The sequence below is a fragment of the Gambusia affinis genome, linkage group LG15, assembly GCF_019740435.1.
Source record: "Gambusia affinis linkage group LG15, SWU_Gaff_1.0, whole genome shotgun sequence".
NCBI lineage: Eukaryota > Metazoa > Chordata > Actinopteri > Cyprinodontiformes > Poeciliidae > Gambusia > Gambusia affinis.
In genome coordinates, this window is record NC_057882.1 from 1,454,473 (window position 1) to 1,471,533 (window position 17,061).

Sequence of the window (17,061 nt, forward strand, 5' to 3'; positions counted from 1 at the left end):
AGTATCAAAGAAAACATTCAAAATAAGGCAAGCATGAGGGCTATGACATATGTACAAGGAAGGTGTTGCTTTGACATGTTTTCACTGGAACAAAGAAATTGCTTTTGTAAGTTAGGTCAAGTGTTTTAAAAAGCACCTGTTTTGAGGTTCATGCTCACATCAACAGTGACAGCTCTACAGCTGTTTTCATTATGAGTCAGTGAACATGTCTGTTAGCTTCAGCAACAGACATGTTCATCATTTTTACCAAACAAAGACCTCCTCCATTGGATGCCATCTCCTGTCTGTGTCCTCCTGCAGAAGGCAGATATGGCCGTCGCCCCTCTGACAATCACTCTCGTCCGAGAGCAAGACATTGACTTCACCAAACCCTTCATGTCTCTGGGAATCTCCATCATGATCAAGAAACCAACCAAGTCCAAGCCAGGCGTTTTCTCCTTTCTTGACCCGCTGGCCTATGAGATCTGGATGTGCATTGTTTTCGCCTATATTGGAGTCAGTGTGGTGCTCTTTCTGGTATGATGACAGGGTTCAGAAATGTTTGTTAATGTAGACTTGTTTCTAATCAAATATGTCAAAACACAAAGTATTCAATATTTGTAAAAACTAGAATGAGCTAATGTACTGTCAGCAAAATTCACCCTATGTTTGGAAGCAACTAGTTATTGAGTAAATATTTAGGAAAATTAGAATTGTCAAGAATTTAACTTAAAATGGCACAATGCCAAATTGACATTGAGCTATTTTCAAAATAAACACACACGCTCCCAACACACCAACACACATAGGACATATTGAGCAAATGTATGCTACTAATATACTTCTAGAAGGTTTAGATTTACATCACCAAATTAAATTATACAGAGACTTTGTGGAAGGAAAAAAATAGTCTGTGCTTTTAATATAGGTTTGATTGCTTCACCAGGAAATATATATTTGTTTTAATATTGAGAAAGTTGTATTTATGTTTTAGTTATTCTTTTAAAACTGGATTCTCCATTGACATTGTTTTCTTTGACAGGTGTCAGTCTCATTTCCTATCAGAAACAAACTAATTAGTTAAATGTAAATAATTTTCAATATAAATATACCAAGGGCATGAATAATTTAGGTCTTAACTGTAGCAGACTAGGTTATCTGCTTTCATATTTCCCTACATATTTTTTTATTTTCCATCGTTCTTGAATCAGTTTGTCTGATAATCCTCTTAACTTTTTGCAGGTGAGTCGTTTCAGTCCCTATGAGTGGCAAGGTGAAGAGTCAGATGAAGAAGATGAATATGTTCCAGCTTCAGCATCTCAACGAGCTCCTCCCACTTCATACTCAGAAGACCCTCACTCTCCAGGTCTCCCACCATTTTCAACATCATCACCACCTCATAAAACCGCTCCCATGTTGTGATTCTCCTCACTTCAATAATCAAAGTTTAATTAGTCAGTTTTTGTCATCATTTTCTCTTTTCAGGTTACTCTCAGGCTCAGAATCAGAACATGAACCAGCAGAAAGATAAAGAAACTCCTGAACACACTAACGACTTTGGGATCTTTAATTCTCTCTGGTTCTCACTTGGGGCCTTCATGCAGCAGGGCTGTGACATCTCCCCCAGGTAAGACTGAATGGTATAAAAATGAATTGTGTGATAATTGATACATACGTAGACAAAAGATCATATACCCAGTATTTTTATGCACAAAGCTGCCTGTCTAAAGCAAAATGTCTGGGAGACTTTTTGTCAGAGCTGAGCTGTGATTAAACCACCACCTCTTTACACATCAGTTTCTGATGTAGACACACACACTTGCATTCATGAAACGTTTGATTGCATGTGACATGGTGCCTGATCATGTTGTCTGTAATTCTCTTACTCCATTCAGTATACTAAACATGGCTAATAAGTAAAAAAAATAGGTAATAGCTTATTTAAGTTAAAAGGCTAATGCTAATGAACCACCTAAGCTTAGCTAAATAGTAGTCAATAGTGTGTGGTAAGTCACAAGCATCTTCACTAACATGGATTTGCACCATTCAGTATGATAAAGTAAATATATCAGCTAAAAATAGCCAAAATGCTAATGTTAGCGTGAATGCTGTCAGTAGCATGTGGGGCATCACCAGCATGTCTGTAATTCACTTACTCCATTCAGTATACTAAACATGGCTAATAAGTCAGAAATATAGGTAATAGCTTATTTAAGCTAAAAGGCTAATGCTAATGAACTGCCTTGTTTTGCAAGGCAGTTCCCCAACCTGAAAAAAGAGATAATGCAGAATACTATTATTGCACCACCTGCAGCAGTGCACTAACTTGAGGGTGATATTGAGGCTTTTATTTTGAAATTTTCAGTAAGCTTCATCTTAAATGGCTCACTAATTCAATCTGCAACAGTGCTGTGGATAAACCAGTCAAATAAATGATTCAGCCTAACTTTATTAAACTAAACCCAGTCAGTTCGTTACTCACCAGCTCCCGGAGAGTGTGAAAACGTTGCAGGCCTATTAGAAAAAACAATGAGTTTAAATCCCATAGGAAAACATTGAGAGCGTTGCAATTCACTTGCAAAACATTGAGAGCGTTGCAGTTCACTGGTGCTCTCCCCGACTTCTGTTGAACGCAGCTGAACACGTTGTGCTGCTGAGCTCTTCCAATGACCTCCCTCCTAATCCTCTCTCAACCAATCACGAGTTATGCACCAGACGGGGTCTCTGAGACAGTCTCCGACCTGGGGACTTTGCTATGGTAATTAATGGTCATGACTCATCTGCCAGCTCCGATGACTCATCCGGCTGTGTGTTTTGCTGCAGACAATTCTGTGTTTATAGAGAAAATGCATGACTGTACTCTGAAGCACATTGACAGAAAACCAAAAGCGTTACAAAAATTCCGAACTGATTTGTCCGGAGCAGACATGGGTATCAATGTCATGACCGAGTTTCATACCAATAGGGCGATATTTGTGGCCGTGAGGGTGATTTAAAAATCGCCGTCATGGCGCAATACACACTAATGGAGCTGATTTTCTGGCGGTGGTATTTTGCTTTTTTTTCGCCATATTAACTCAGAATCCCACCAGAAATAATAGCTCCAATGCCGGGATCAAGCCGCACGTTTTGATACCACTTTTGTAGGGGTTGACCCAGCCATTTGCGCTGTATTAACGGTCAAGGAAGAAGAACTAAAGAATTATTATAAACTAGAAAATTCCTGAAGAAATTTAACTGGGGCCTGCCAAAGTGTGCCCGTCGGTTTGGACCCAGCGTTCTGATGCTAAGAATTTGCATCAATGCTAAAGAAAGCTGCAATGTAATCAATAGCATGTGGAGAATCACAAGAATGTTAAGTAAGCTGGACATGCAACATTCAGTATGATAAAGTAAGTGTATTAGCTAAAATGAGCAAATATGCTAATGTAAGCATAAATACTTTCAGTAGCATGTGGGGTATCATTAGAATGTTTACTGTCATTTACTTACTCCATTAAGTATACTAAACATGGCTAATAAGTCTGAAAAATAGAAAATAGCTTATTTAAGCTAAAAGGCTAATGCTAATGAACTGCCTTGCTGCGCAAGGCAGTTCCCTAACCTCGGATAAACAGATAATGCAGAATGATATCACTGCACCGCCTCTGGCGGTGCACTGTCCAGAGGGGCATTTTGAGGCTTTTATTTTGAAATTTGCAGTAAGCTTCATATTAAATGCCCACACTAATCCAATGTGTAAGAGTGCTTTGGATAAACCAGTCACATAAAGCCAAAGAGCAATTACATGATGTAAAAATTCCCAAGGCTTTTATTTTGAAATTTTGTTAAGCTTCATTTGAAAGGGTCAAAGTCATCCCATGTGTAACAGTCATTGGATTAAATCAGTCATATAACGCTCAAAAAGCAATGACCTGATGTAAAAATTTTCAAGGGCTTTTATTTTGAAATTTTCAGTAAGCTTCATTTCAAAGGGCTAAACTCATCCCATGTGTAACAGTGACAGGGTTAAATTAGTTATATACAGCCCATAGCAGCAAGTTTTCTAAAGGCCAGCTCAGTCCTCCTCTGTTTTAACTGAACTACTAGTTAGAACTACAGTGATCGTGTTGTAGTCCTCAGCAGCTCTCCCTGCTCTGGGTTCCGTTGCCATAGTAAATAATCCTCTCTGCCAGCTGTGAGTGAGACATCCAGGGGAGACAATTCTCTGTTTGAGCCAGCCAGTTTGACTATAAAAAGCATTGCAAAAAACTGTTTCCGTTCGGGAACCGTAATACATATTCGAAAACCGTTTTAAGCATATGAGAGGGCTATTTGTCGTCTCACATAGTCCCGCCATTCATATCTCTACCTCACTAACAGTATTAACAGCGATGAGATAAAAAAGTGTGTGCCAAGGTCTGAAATTTTCAGAAATACATGGAAGTGAATCAGTGAGATCTGTCTGCTACCCTGGCGCATGACTTTGCTCTGAAGCACCTGGAGAGAAAACTGTAAGCGCTAGATAATTTTTGAAAACATTTGACCGGAGCAGGCACGCGTATCAATGTCATGACCAAGTTTGATACCAATCATGCAATATTTGTGAGCGTGAGGGCGAGTTAAAAAATGATTTGGGGTCAAAATGTCGCTCTGACTCTCACTCTAGCGGAGCGGCCTTCACACTCTGATTTTTCCAAAAATCAAAAACTTTGGGTCGCTTAGAAAGAAGTTGTGGACAAACCATAATACATATTGACGTGCTCTCTTCACTTTAAAAGAGATCACGGACGTATCTACAAAATGAAGTTTGAATGGCGTTTCTACATAAAGGTATGACGACACAGACAATCCTCAAAAATAGGGTATTTTCAGGATTTACTGGTTGCCTCGTCCCCTTGACGACGAGACTTGCACCTGGTGAGCTCGTTAGTGATTTTGGGGTCGTTTTTTGCTTTTTACGTCGCCATGGTAACTCCAAATCCCACCAAAAGTAATAGCTCCCCTCCCGGGATCGAGCATACGCTTTGATACCACTTTTGTGGGTGAGCTCATGTGATGAGCCGCATTCCGGTTGACGGAAGAAAAATAAATAAACTAGAAAATTCCTGAAGAAATTTAACTGGGGCCTGCCAAAGTGTGCCCGTCGGTTTGGACCCAGCGTTCTGATGCTAACAATTTGCATCAATGCTAAAGAAAGCTGCAATGTAATCAATAGCATGTGGAGAATCACAAGAATGTTAAGTAAGCTGGACATGCAACATTCAGTATGATAAAGCAAGTGCATTAGCTAAAATGAGCAAATATGCTAATATAAGCATAAATACTTTCAGTAGCATGTGGGGTATCATTAGAATGTTTACTGTCATTTACTTACTCCATTAAGTATACTAAACATGGCTAATAAGTCTGAAAAATAGAAAATAGCTTATTTAAGCTAAAAGGCTAATGCTAATGAACTGCCTTGCTGCGCAAGGCAGTTCCCTAACCTCGGATAAACAGATAATGCAGAATGATATCACTGCACGCCTCGGCGGTGCACTACTGTCCAGAGGGGCATTTTGAGGCTTTTATTTTGAAATTTGCAGTAAGCTTCATATTAAATGCCCACACTAATCCAATGTGTAAGAGTGCTTTGGATAAACCAGTCACATAAAGCCAAAAGAGCAATTACATGATGTAAAAATTCCCAAGGCTTTTATTTTGAAATTTTTTTTCATTTGAAAGGGTCAAAGTCATCCCATGTGTAACAGTCATTGGATTAAATCAGTCATATAACGTCAAAAAAGCAATGACCTGATGTAAAAATTTTCAAGGGCTTTTATTTTGAAATTTTCAGTAAGCTTCATTTCAAAGGGCTAGACTCATCCCATGTGTAACAGTGACAGGGTTAAATTAGTTATATACAGCCCATAGCAGCAAGTTTTTCTAAAGGCCATCTCAGTCCTCCTCTGTTTTAACTGAACTAGTAGTTCGAACTACAGTGATGCGTATTTGAAGTCCTCAGCAGCTCTCCCTGCTCTGGGTTCCGTTGCCATGGTAAATAATCCTCTCTGCCAGCTGTGAGTGAGACATCCAGGGGGAGACAATTCTCTGTTTGAGCCAGCCAGTTTGACTAAAAAAAGCATGGCAAAAAACTGTTTCCCGTTCGGGAACCGTAATACATATTCGAAAACCGTTTGAAGCATATGAGAGGGCTATTTGTCGTCTCACATAGTCCCGCCATTCATATCTCTACCTCACTCACAGTATTAACAGCGATGAGATAAAAAAAGTGTGTGCCAAGGTCTGAAATTTATCAGAAATACATGGAAGTGAATCAGTGAGATCTGTCTGCTACCCTGGCGCATGACTTTGCTCTGAAGCACCTGGAGAGAAAACTGTAAGCGCTAGATAATTTTTGAAAACATTTGACCGGAGCAGGCACGCGTATCAATGTCATGACCAAGTTTGATACCAATCATGCAATATTTGTGAGCGTGAGGGCGAGTTAAAAAATGATTTGGGGTCGAAATTTCACTCTGACTCTCACTCTAAGCGGAGCTGACCTTCACACTCTGATTTTTCCAAAAATCAAAAACTTTGGGTCGCTTAGAAAGAAGTTGTGGACAAACCATAATACATATTGTGCTGTCTTCACTTTAAAAGAGATCACGGACGTATCTACAAAATGAAGTTTGAATGGCGTCTCTACATAAGGTTATGACGACACAGAAAATCCTCAAAAATAGGGTATTTTCAGGATTTACTGGTTGCCTCGTCCCCTTGACGACGAGACTTGCACCTGGTGAGCTCGTTAGTGATTTTGGGGTCGTTTTTTGCTTTTTACGTCGCCATGGTAACTCCAAATCCCACCAAAAGTAATAGCTCCTTCCGGGAGCGAGCCGCGTTTTGATACCACTTTTGTGGGTGGGCTACTGCATAGCGACGAGCCGCATTAATAACGGAAGAATAATAAATAATACGTATTAAAGAAACATTCTATTGGGTGTAGAACAATAGGTGCCTGCCATGCAATGCATGGAGGCAGTGACTGACTTGCAAGTCAGTCACTGCTCTCCTTATGCATTGCTATGGGCAAACCCCAATAAATAAAGAGACATTCTATTGGGTGTAGAACAATAGGTGCCTGCCATGCAATGCATGGAGGCAGTGACTGACTTGCTTCGCAAGTCAGCCACTGCTCTCCTTATGCATTGCTATGGGCAGGCCCCAATAAAGAGACATTCTATTGGGTGTAGAACAATAGGTGCCTGCCATGCAATGCATGGAGGCAGTGACTGACTTGCTTCGCAAGTCAGTCACTGCTCTCCTTATGCATTGCTATGGGCAGGCCCCAATAACAAAGAGACACCTTATTGGCTTATTGGGAGGATAACAATAGGTTCCTGCCATTGCTTTGCATGGCAGGCCCCAATTATAATAAAGAGACACCTTATTGGGAGGATAACAATAGGTGCTCTGCCATTGCTTTGCATGGCAGGCCCCAATAATGTGTGCAGTGATTTGATGTGAGCAGCTCAACCAAACATGTAGCAACTGAAGTCTGCTGATGTCAGTTTCTAGAAAGAAAAGGCTCTGAGTGGAAGAAACTGGAGGTTTTGTTATTGTGCAGATTAATGTTTACTGTTAATGTTTACCCCTATTACCCAATTATTTAACTCTGGTGATACAAAAAGGTTGATCATCATTTCCAAAATATTTAAAGCACTCTTTCTGATGGTAAGAAAGACATTATTTCAAACAATAAAATAACTATACTAGGCCAAAAGGTGGTGATACTGCTACAGTGAGATTGGATTCAAGCACTAGTTTTTCACATTAAGTAATATCTTCATAATTTGAGTGAAACTGTATGTTCTGTTTTCCAATTGGACTTACCACAGGATGCAAGGGAAAGCTGAACAAAACAGGTCCAAGTCCAGAATGCAGACAGCAGTTTCTGAATTTATTAAAAGTTGTCGTTTACTTTCTGTTCTTCCCCACAGATCTCTCTCAGGTCGAATTGTTGGAGGGGTGTGGTGGTTTTTCACCCTCATCATCATCTCTTCCTACACAGCCAACCTGGCAGCTTTTCTCACTGTGGAGAGAATGGTATCCCCCATAGAGAGCGCAGAAGACCTAGCCAAGCAGACCGAGATCGCCTATGGTACACTTGAAGGGGGCTCTACTAAAGACTTCTTCAAGGTTAGTGTGCATGTTCACTCTTGATACCACAACAAATAAAGAATTAGCTGGTTTTGTTTTGTGCTATAAATGAAAAATTCCCTCTGACAACAAAAATTTTTGTTAAAATTATACCAAATCAAAAAAGTATAGATAGAGTTAGTGCAACTTTGTTCAACTTATCTAATGACACTTTTTCAAATACCAGAGATTACTAAGTTTAAGTCACACACTACTCACACACTACTATGAACACACACACACACACAACACACACCTCCTGCAAACTAAACTTACACTTGCACTATTAAGTTATCACACATGCATACAATTTTCTTTGATACACTACTACAGACTCACACAACTAAAGTTGCTCTTATATGGCATTAAAATATCACACACATACATACCATTTAAAGCACACATAGCTACTAGTCTGAATGAGAGGTCAGAAATGTATGTATGTGTGTGAACTAATACTAGACTACTTGAATGACAATACATGTATGTGTGAGGTCATACTTGTCTGTGTGAGAGGTGTCATGGAAAAGGCGGGTCATAATTTGGAGATCACAATGAGTATGGGTGAATCTGAAACTGAGCAACATTGGAATGTTCAGTAGATGGCAGCATGACAGGAAAGAATCAACCAATGACAATGAACTTTAGAGAAAAGAAGGCAAAACATGGCAGACTGTAATTTGACAAAGAGCAGTATAGGACAAGCAGCCGCAATTTTTAATTGTTTTTTTTCTCATCAGTGGATCTAACAAGCTGTGCCATAAGCAAAAGAACTCCTATTAACACAGGTATTGTGACTATCTGTGCCAGCTCATCAGCCGTTTTAGAAAGGTAGCACCGAGAGAGAGACATAGCTGTCTAGGTACTCTATGGTAGGAAAATCTGACGTGAAGCACAGATATTCAATACATCGGCGCTCATCTGAACTATTTTGTTTAAGGCACAGGACACACTGCTTTTTATAGTCTGTAATAATAAAGTACCGTTAAGAATCGCAGCAGTTTATCTTATGCTGTCTGTTGTCAAATTACAAATATTACTTACATTGCTCAGTTCAGGATCCACGCATGCGCAATGTGATCTCCAAATTATGCCCCGTCTTTTCCGTGACACTTCTCACACAAACATGTACGAGATTTAAGTATCTCATTCATATACATGTATTGTCATTCATTCAGTCTAGTATTAGTTGACACACACATACATTATATTCAGTCTAATATCTTTTGTATGCTTTATTATTTCTATGCACCCTTTCGCCTTGTCAGTCGCCTGCGGAGCAAGTTCTAAAAATAGCCATTGTCATTAGGGAGCACTGCCAAAGAAATGATTTAATAATTTTTTTTTACATTGAATTAACAACATTTGTTTATATTTAGATTTTTAAAAAAACGTTAATTATAAAAAACATTTAAAATAAATTGCTTTATACATAAAACTCTTTTCTATGGTTAAAGTTCACATCTTCGCAGACGCCTGCGGAGGGCAGCACTGCTTGCAGTTGTCCGGCTGCTCTCTGCCTACCTTAAGATTTTCCTTGAAGTAAAAAAACAAAAGTAAAATTTCTGAAAATTTTATTATCGAACCCTCTTTAGAATTAACAAAATTTTGGAGAAAAAAAAAAGATCTTATGTGTCAAAACATCTTGTACGAAGCGCACGTCTGAGTCTGTGGGGGTGGGCAGGCCAAAGCTTAAATATTATTGGTCAGTTTGCTTTTGTTTATTTGGCGGCTTGGCGCTTTTTCTGTAAGCTAAAAATGAATGAGCAGAGTTTGAACGGCTCATAGTTCTAAGAGCGGTTTGGATGCCGGTTGAGCTTTACCGGGTGCGGTTCTGGCAGGTCGCCTGTTTATGAGCTTCTTTGATGTTTCCCGAACTGGAGAGCTGATGGGTCACCCGTTAGCTGACATCTGCCGTTCTTCCTGAGCGTCGCGCTAAGACTGTGGATTAAACAATTTAATCTAGTCGAAACGTTCCCCAATTAAGCAAACATTGTTGCTTCATCTTATCCTCATTTGGAGTCTAACACCACCTGAGCCTGGGAATCAACATCCTCCTCTTTCTGTGGATCTCATGAATAGGCTTTGCTTCTATATCTTTATTATTTAGCATCAGTTATGTAAATAAAAAAGAAAAAGAAAAAACGGTGCGCTGCTTTAGTGGTTTAGGTTTGTGCTGCGTTGGAGAGGTGTGCTATTGCAGGTCAGGTGCAGTGATAGTTTTATACATACCTTCCGATCTGTCGAACATTTTTTTTTTGACATCTGCTGGTGTCAGCCAACAGGTGATTCGTCAACTTTTAAGTTTGCAAAAGCGCAAAAAAGCTAATAAACCGGCGACCTGCCAGAACCACGCACACTGTTAAAAGCTCAGGTGGGATCTCAGAACTATGGGAGATTCAAACTCCACTCATCATTTTTAAGACCAATCTTATTGGTCAAGAAAAGCAAACTGACCAATAAGATTTAGGCTTTGGCATGCACTTTGACCCCCAGAGACTCACACTGATGTGCGCTACATACAAGATGTTTTAGCACAAAAGAACTTTTTCTTCTCTCCACAATTTTGTAAATAGTAAAGAGGGTTGGATAATTAAAAATGTGATAGTTTTCTCTTTTTTATGCAAAGAAAAATCTCAGTGCGTACAGCTGCTGCTGCAACGCACTCAGTCACAATTTAGAATCACACAGAAAAGCTCCAAAAGGGAATTAAACTTAAAACTCTGAACTAAGAACTTCTGATCACATAATAGCAATTAACCATAGCTGCCATGGTAAATTATTACTGATAACTGTTGTCAGTAATCCATAACATTAATATGATAAGGCAGCATGTAATCATATATATTCGAATATATACTATTGTTATAAAGGCTGAGCCAAGAAAACTGATGTCTGTATCAAACAAGTAGCCCTTCATGTTACTCTGTACCCGTGAAGTAGCTAGTTTTTCAACCACTATAAAATAGTTTATGGTACATCACTATATAAAAACTTTTCTTTTTTAAATAACACTTGTTTTAAATTGCTTTCTGGCAGAAAATTAACACCTAAATAATGTTGTGCGAACTTGTTTCCAATTTCATCTAGGGAACTGTACATCCTAGTTTGTAACATGTGCAAAACCAGGGGGATTTAGCTAGATTCAGTACTGAGATTAAAGTTCAAAATTATCTTCACAAATTGTGCGACTTGTCGTAAACAGTATTAATTTAGTGTTTTATCGTTTTTGCTCTTTACTCCCCTTTTATAGAGGTCAAAGATTGCTGTGTTCGAAAAGATGTGGTCATACATGCGCAGTGCAGACCCGTCTGTATTCGTAAAGAGCACCAATGAGGGGGTAATACGAGTCAGAAAGTCAAAAGGGAAGTATGCCTATCTACTTGAGTCCTCCATGAACGAATACATCGAGCAGAGGAAACCCTGTGACACCATGAAAGTAGGAGGAAACCTTGACTCTAAGGGTTACGGAGTGGCCACTCCCAAAGCATCGCCCCTCAGGTACACTCTGAGTGTCCGGTTAGCGGACGCCAGCGTGGGGTTAGTGTTGTCTCATTTTTGTCTGTTATTTGTTATAACTTCTTAAGTTAGAACAGAGAGTGCAATATCAAATATGTGTACCTCAAACATGGATCCACACCTGTTTCTGACAATTAAATCTCTGCTTAAAACACTAAATTTGCTACATTAAACAGCTCCACCTAGTGTGTAAATGCTGAAATCCAAGCATTCTGAGTAATAGTAGCTGTAATAATAGTTTCTAACTCCTCAAAATATAAATGACACATATGGTGAAATAAAAATGAATGAATTATAGATGTTAACAGAATTGAACGTGTCATTTCTCCAGATTTTCTTTCCCTTTAGCATATCTCCCAGTCAATTTTCTGTAAAAATAGTCAGTTAAATCGTATAGCTCCAAAACTTAAGTTAACTCAATTATAAAATTGTACAAACTTTAAATGTATGAAGAGTAATTAAGTAGGGTGTTTTTGATTAAGCAATATTAGAGTTAGCGTTTGGATCAAAGATTTCCGCTAAAAGTTTGGAAGGAAGACTTTTAAAAAAATCTTGCTATACTTGCACTGTCATAAACTCAGAAAGTGAAAACGGTTTTAAACATCGCAAAATTTTATTATGAAACTGTGCAGCTGAAATTCTGGAGTATGAAATGGTTCTGATGTGTCATATCCCAGTTATAATCCTAACTATGGAGTTACAGAGAAGACCGTTGTTTGAAACACCAGAAAGAAGAAACATGAACCATCACAAGACAGGTTTTATTTCAATATTTTATTAAACAGCAATTTTAATTCAGAAAAAAATGTGTCAACTGTAACCCTGTGTCGCTATTAAAGAAGACATCCAAGTAAAAGCTAGGAATGCTCATTTCTCAGTTCTTGTAAAATTTTAATCAGTTTGGGATTTTGTTGGTGGGACAGAAAATGGCAAGGAAATTAATCAGTTCTGTGTAAAATCTGTATACAGGTATACACAGTATGTCTCTCATCCCCTGTTTCTCATTTCTAGTTTTTCTCCCATTTTATTTAAATTCCAAAATATGTAATTGTCTGAGATTGAAAATCGTTTAATTTGTATTTGTCAAATTAAGGTTCAAACAGAGAAAGTTAAGTTAGTCAAACATTAGAGCTGACATCAGAATGCTGTTAGTAAAAATGGTCTAAACAGTAACTGATTTCTGAACACACAGAGTGCTGATTTAAATACGCAACTGATTGGATTTTGTCAGAAACTGGATGATTGGTGCTTAATAAGGTAATCGAGTCTGTTAGTCTTGAGGGGTGGATTACAGTTCTATTGTCTTTGTGTTTGTCTGTCTGTCTCTTAATATGTCTCTCTGTCTGTCTTGTCTCTCTCTTTTGTCTTTGTCCACATGTCTGTCAGACTGTCTGTCTCTTGTTATCTGTTATGCCTGTCTTACTGCTACCTGCCTGTATGCATTTACATGCACCAGAGCACTAACAATTACAGTCATAGTCAGAGTCTCCATCTGTCTCTGTCTTTCTTCTGCTGTCAGGTAACACTGAGCCTCAGCTTTAGTAAATTTTATTTAAATGAAAAATTTAGACCTGTTCTACTTACCTGAATGTGGGCTGATTATTTAAGAGAAACAAGCCCAGCTATGTTTATTTACACTTTCTTCAATGTTCAAAATAAATGACCAAGACTGCCTTGCAATTTTTGATACCTATGATGAACAGGTTTTTTTGCAGAAGGTTAAGATGTAAAATAAAATTCAGCAAACTATTTCTACAATGTTCATTTATGTTTTGCATATTTGAGTTTGTAGTAAGCTCAAATGCAAACAGCAGCTTTGAAGCCTTAGGATCATTTAATGATAACATTTTAAAAATGATAGAAACAGGCCATGAGAAGACCAGGACAAGGAACCAGGCAGGATGCACCAGAAGGAACTAGCACAGTAAAATGAAAATCAATGAGCTGAAATACTAATGAAAGGAAATGGTGATCACTTCCTGAATAGGACCAGGTGAGCACAATCAGGAAGGAAAGCTGAACAGCTCCTGCAAAAGAGAGCAGGAAGGGGGAAAGGCGATTAATGAACACAGATGATACACAGAGAGTTGAAATTAGAAACAAAAGACAAATTGCACAGTTTATCAGAAAGTTAAAAAGTGTTAAACCAACTTAAGAAAGTTCATAAATGGCATTATGATTTAGTCTTTTCCTGCCTTTGTGCTTATGGACAAATAAATGGCATTGACTGAATAAATTTTGCTAAATAACACATGCAAACACAACATTAATCACCAAAATGGAACCAGATTCTAGTCGAAAAGTTTCTTCAGTTATTCAGAGAATTTATAGCAGTAATACAAGCTATCTATGTCACATATTTATTAATAACTATTATTCAACTGTGATGGGATTGTGTCATTTTTAGGCACCTTTTCTTCTAACTTCGTGCACTGCTTTTATGACAAAAGCAGCCTGCAGAAATGTAGATGCCAGAGCAGTTGAATTTTAACAATAATAAATTACATTTGACAAATGTTCACACAGCACAATAGTGTAAATTATAATTAAAACTGGCTCGAAAACAGGACCCTGAGATAGACTGTTTATTTTTACCTTAAAATACAACTATGACTCCCTTCAAAAAGAATTCATAGCGATTAGTGGGTCCCTGCGTGCTACCATATTGAAAACGAAAAAGGGAATTTGCATAAGATATTTTGTTGTAAAGTTTAAGAAATAGATTGGGTAGATTTCTAATAAATGTTTCATTTAACAATATTAATATCCAGGGATTATTATACCCAACATTGCTAAAACTGTGTGGCAGCCTTATTAGATAAAACATAACAGGGTGACAAGACAATATTTTTCTGAATACCTTGATAATAACTGCATGATCTAGCATATTAGAGTTATAAACATTTATTTTTTAGTAAGAGTGGACATTCAATGCTTCTTTATATCAGATTTATTCTGATGAAAATAAATAAAAGGCAATGGAAGCGTAGAACAACGCAAGCATATTTTAAAAGGTTTTACTTTGAATTCATTGATCATTATGTCAGATGTTTACAATGATCATAGAATTCAAATCTTTATAAAAAAAGACAACAAAAATATGTTGTTGGAATCCTAATAAACCCAAAACTGAATATGTTTCCCCATACTGATCAATCCATGTTCATTCGGCAAACTAATGCAGATTTCTTTTGCTTAATTTGATTTAATTGAATACAGTTGAACTAAACTAAAAGTTGGCTAAATATTTCTAAAAGCTTATATTTTTACTTGACAGCAGAATTTGAAAGATTTCTTTTTCTTTCCTTTGTGTTTGACATAAAATGAAAAAACTATCAGATGTGCTATGTTGCTCTTATTATTTCTGCCTCATGTCAGCATTTTTATATTCAAGCCAGAAACAAAAAGACTTCACAGAGGAGACTGGTGCTTTCTGAATGTAATCATTTGCTCCTTTATGTAGGAAGATACTCAATCAGGGAATTGTTTGTGTGGAGAACTCAGTCTTTGTGATTCACCTTTTCTGTCTCCATGTTTCTATGCTTTTGAGCTGCAAAAGAAAAATACAAACCAATTCACTGCTTTGAGGGGAAAAAAAGTCATATAAAAGGCAGATTCCGTGTTCAGTTGCTAAGCAACATAGTTGTGCTAAAGCACTTGAATGCAGAGCATTTATTTTAATCAACTTCAGTCATGAAAAGCATTAGCTCTGTGTGAAGAATCTGTGCTGTCTCTGGCTATTAACTGCTGTCATGGTGACAAAATAAACACATCCTCTTTCATTTTTGCATATTAGGAGATAATAAATAAAATCATCTGGTATTTAGCAGATATTTAAAGTTAAAGACATTAACAGAAAATTCCATTCGAATTGCTGTTGCAATTGCTACTAGATTGTAGCTAAGTTAAGGGATGAGATTTAAGCTTTAAGACAAATCTAGCATTAATATGAATGGTGATGTCTTTTATGCTGCTGTGCAGGCAATGAAAACACAAATTTTTCATGTGAAATGGGAGACATTGCTGCAAGTAAAATCAGCCTCTTTTCAAGAAATGGTAGCAGAGAAATAGTCTCTATGCTTATGTACAAATCTTACTATATTATTTTCTCATAAAAGTAGCTTTTCTGCATTTTTTTAAGTTTATGTAACATTTTGCAAAACATTATGTCTTTATTCTGACTATGATTCTGATTACCCTATGATATTAAACTTGTAAAAATAAACAGACTTTACTCCTCTATTCTTCCTGCTGGAGAAGTTGAGCGTATTTGAGTGGACTCAAAGCGGACAATTGCCAGACATGTCTGCGCACATTGAACTGTTTTGTATGCAATACCGAGCTCATCAAGTTGCAAGTTGGCACAACCATTCAGAAGGACACTGCTCAACCAGACTGCCACTTTGTGCTGCATTAACAGGCGTGCGGTGGCTGTCCTGAAGAGGAAACATCAGACTAGGTGCCGAAATTGCTAGTATCCATTTGGATTGTGGAGAATTAAGGAATTTGTCTTGACAAATGTAGGCAATTGGTACACTCGACTATGAAATCTCAACAGTGGACAGTGTGTGCGGACTTCATGTGGCTCACAGAATACACACATTATCGTGGACGATAGTGGCAATTGCAGTAGGTGAATTGATCCACCAATCAAATCACTGGTTTGATTCCTGGGCCACCCGCCCTTGTTGTCTGTGTCCCTGAGCAAGACATTTCACTCACAGTGCCTTCTGGTGTTGGTGGTGCACAATTTGTAGCTTTTCTTCTTTCCCAGGGCAGCTGTAGCTACATTCCAGCAGTTTGCTGTCAACAGTGTCAATGAGCCCTTTGAGATTTCCATTGGAGATATAAAGGGCTTCATTAATACATGGATAATTATTTCTAGAATGCCCAAGTACGTGGGATTCTTTTGGCCTTTAAAACATAAAGAGGAGATGAAGATGTGAAGGACCAGCTGAAAGGAGAGAACACTTCATTGCTTCTGTCTCCAGATGCTGATGGCCAATTTTCTCTCCTCCTTTAGAAAATTCTATAATTCCTATTGTACACCAGCAGCTGGCCATAATATTATTAAGAATTATGTCAATATTCCTTAAAAATATAGGAAAGCATGGGTAAGGAAAGCCTAGGCTAAAGCTTCTTTCAAAACAACTGTAGCTCATGTTTCTTTTGACGGTCATTGACCTCTTTAGCTCACTTTTAAGATTCATTGAAAACAGAGTCTAGATGAAGTGACACAGAGTGTAGAAACACACAAAAAGCTTCTCTGTAGTTGCTGTGATTTCTATCACTGAAGTAATTGTAGAATGTTCACTTAGATATCTTTATGTAACAGAAATTGAGTTTCTAAACCTCCCTACTTCAAAAAGCATTTTTAAAACTATGAAAATCAAAATT

The 17,061-nt window shown here is 37.9% G+C and overlaps 1 protein-coding gene across 8 annotated transcripts in view; it reads left to right on the plus strand.

Moving 5' to 3' along the window:
* The window catches only part of LOC122845366 (glutamate receptor 1-like), a 94,254-nt gene that overhangs the window by 56,485 nt on the left and 20,708 nt on the right, over window positions 1-17,061 (plus strand). For all 8 annotated transcript variants that reach the window (XR_006373022.1, XR_006373021.1, XR_006373020.1 and 5 more), the window contains 5 exons: window positions 301-516; window positions 1,222-1,345; window positions 1,465-1,606; window positions 7,947-8,145; window positions 11,399-11,646. Coding sequence is in view for 4 of the 8 variants with exons in the window: in XM_044141605.1 (XP_043997540.1) it covers window positions 301-516; window positions 1,222-1,345; window positions 1,465-1,606; window positions 7,947-8,145; window positions 11,399-11,646 (929 nt within the window). In the remaining 4 variants the exon portion in view is untranslated. The remainder of the gene's footprint in view (window positions 1-300; window positions 517-1,221; window positions 1,346-1,464; window positions 1,607-7,946; window positions 8,146-11,398; window positions 11,647-17,061) is intronic.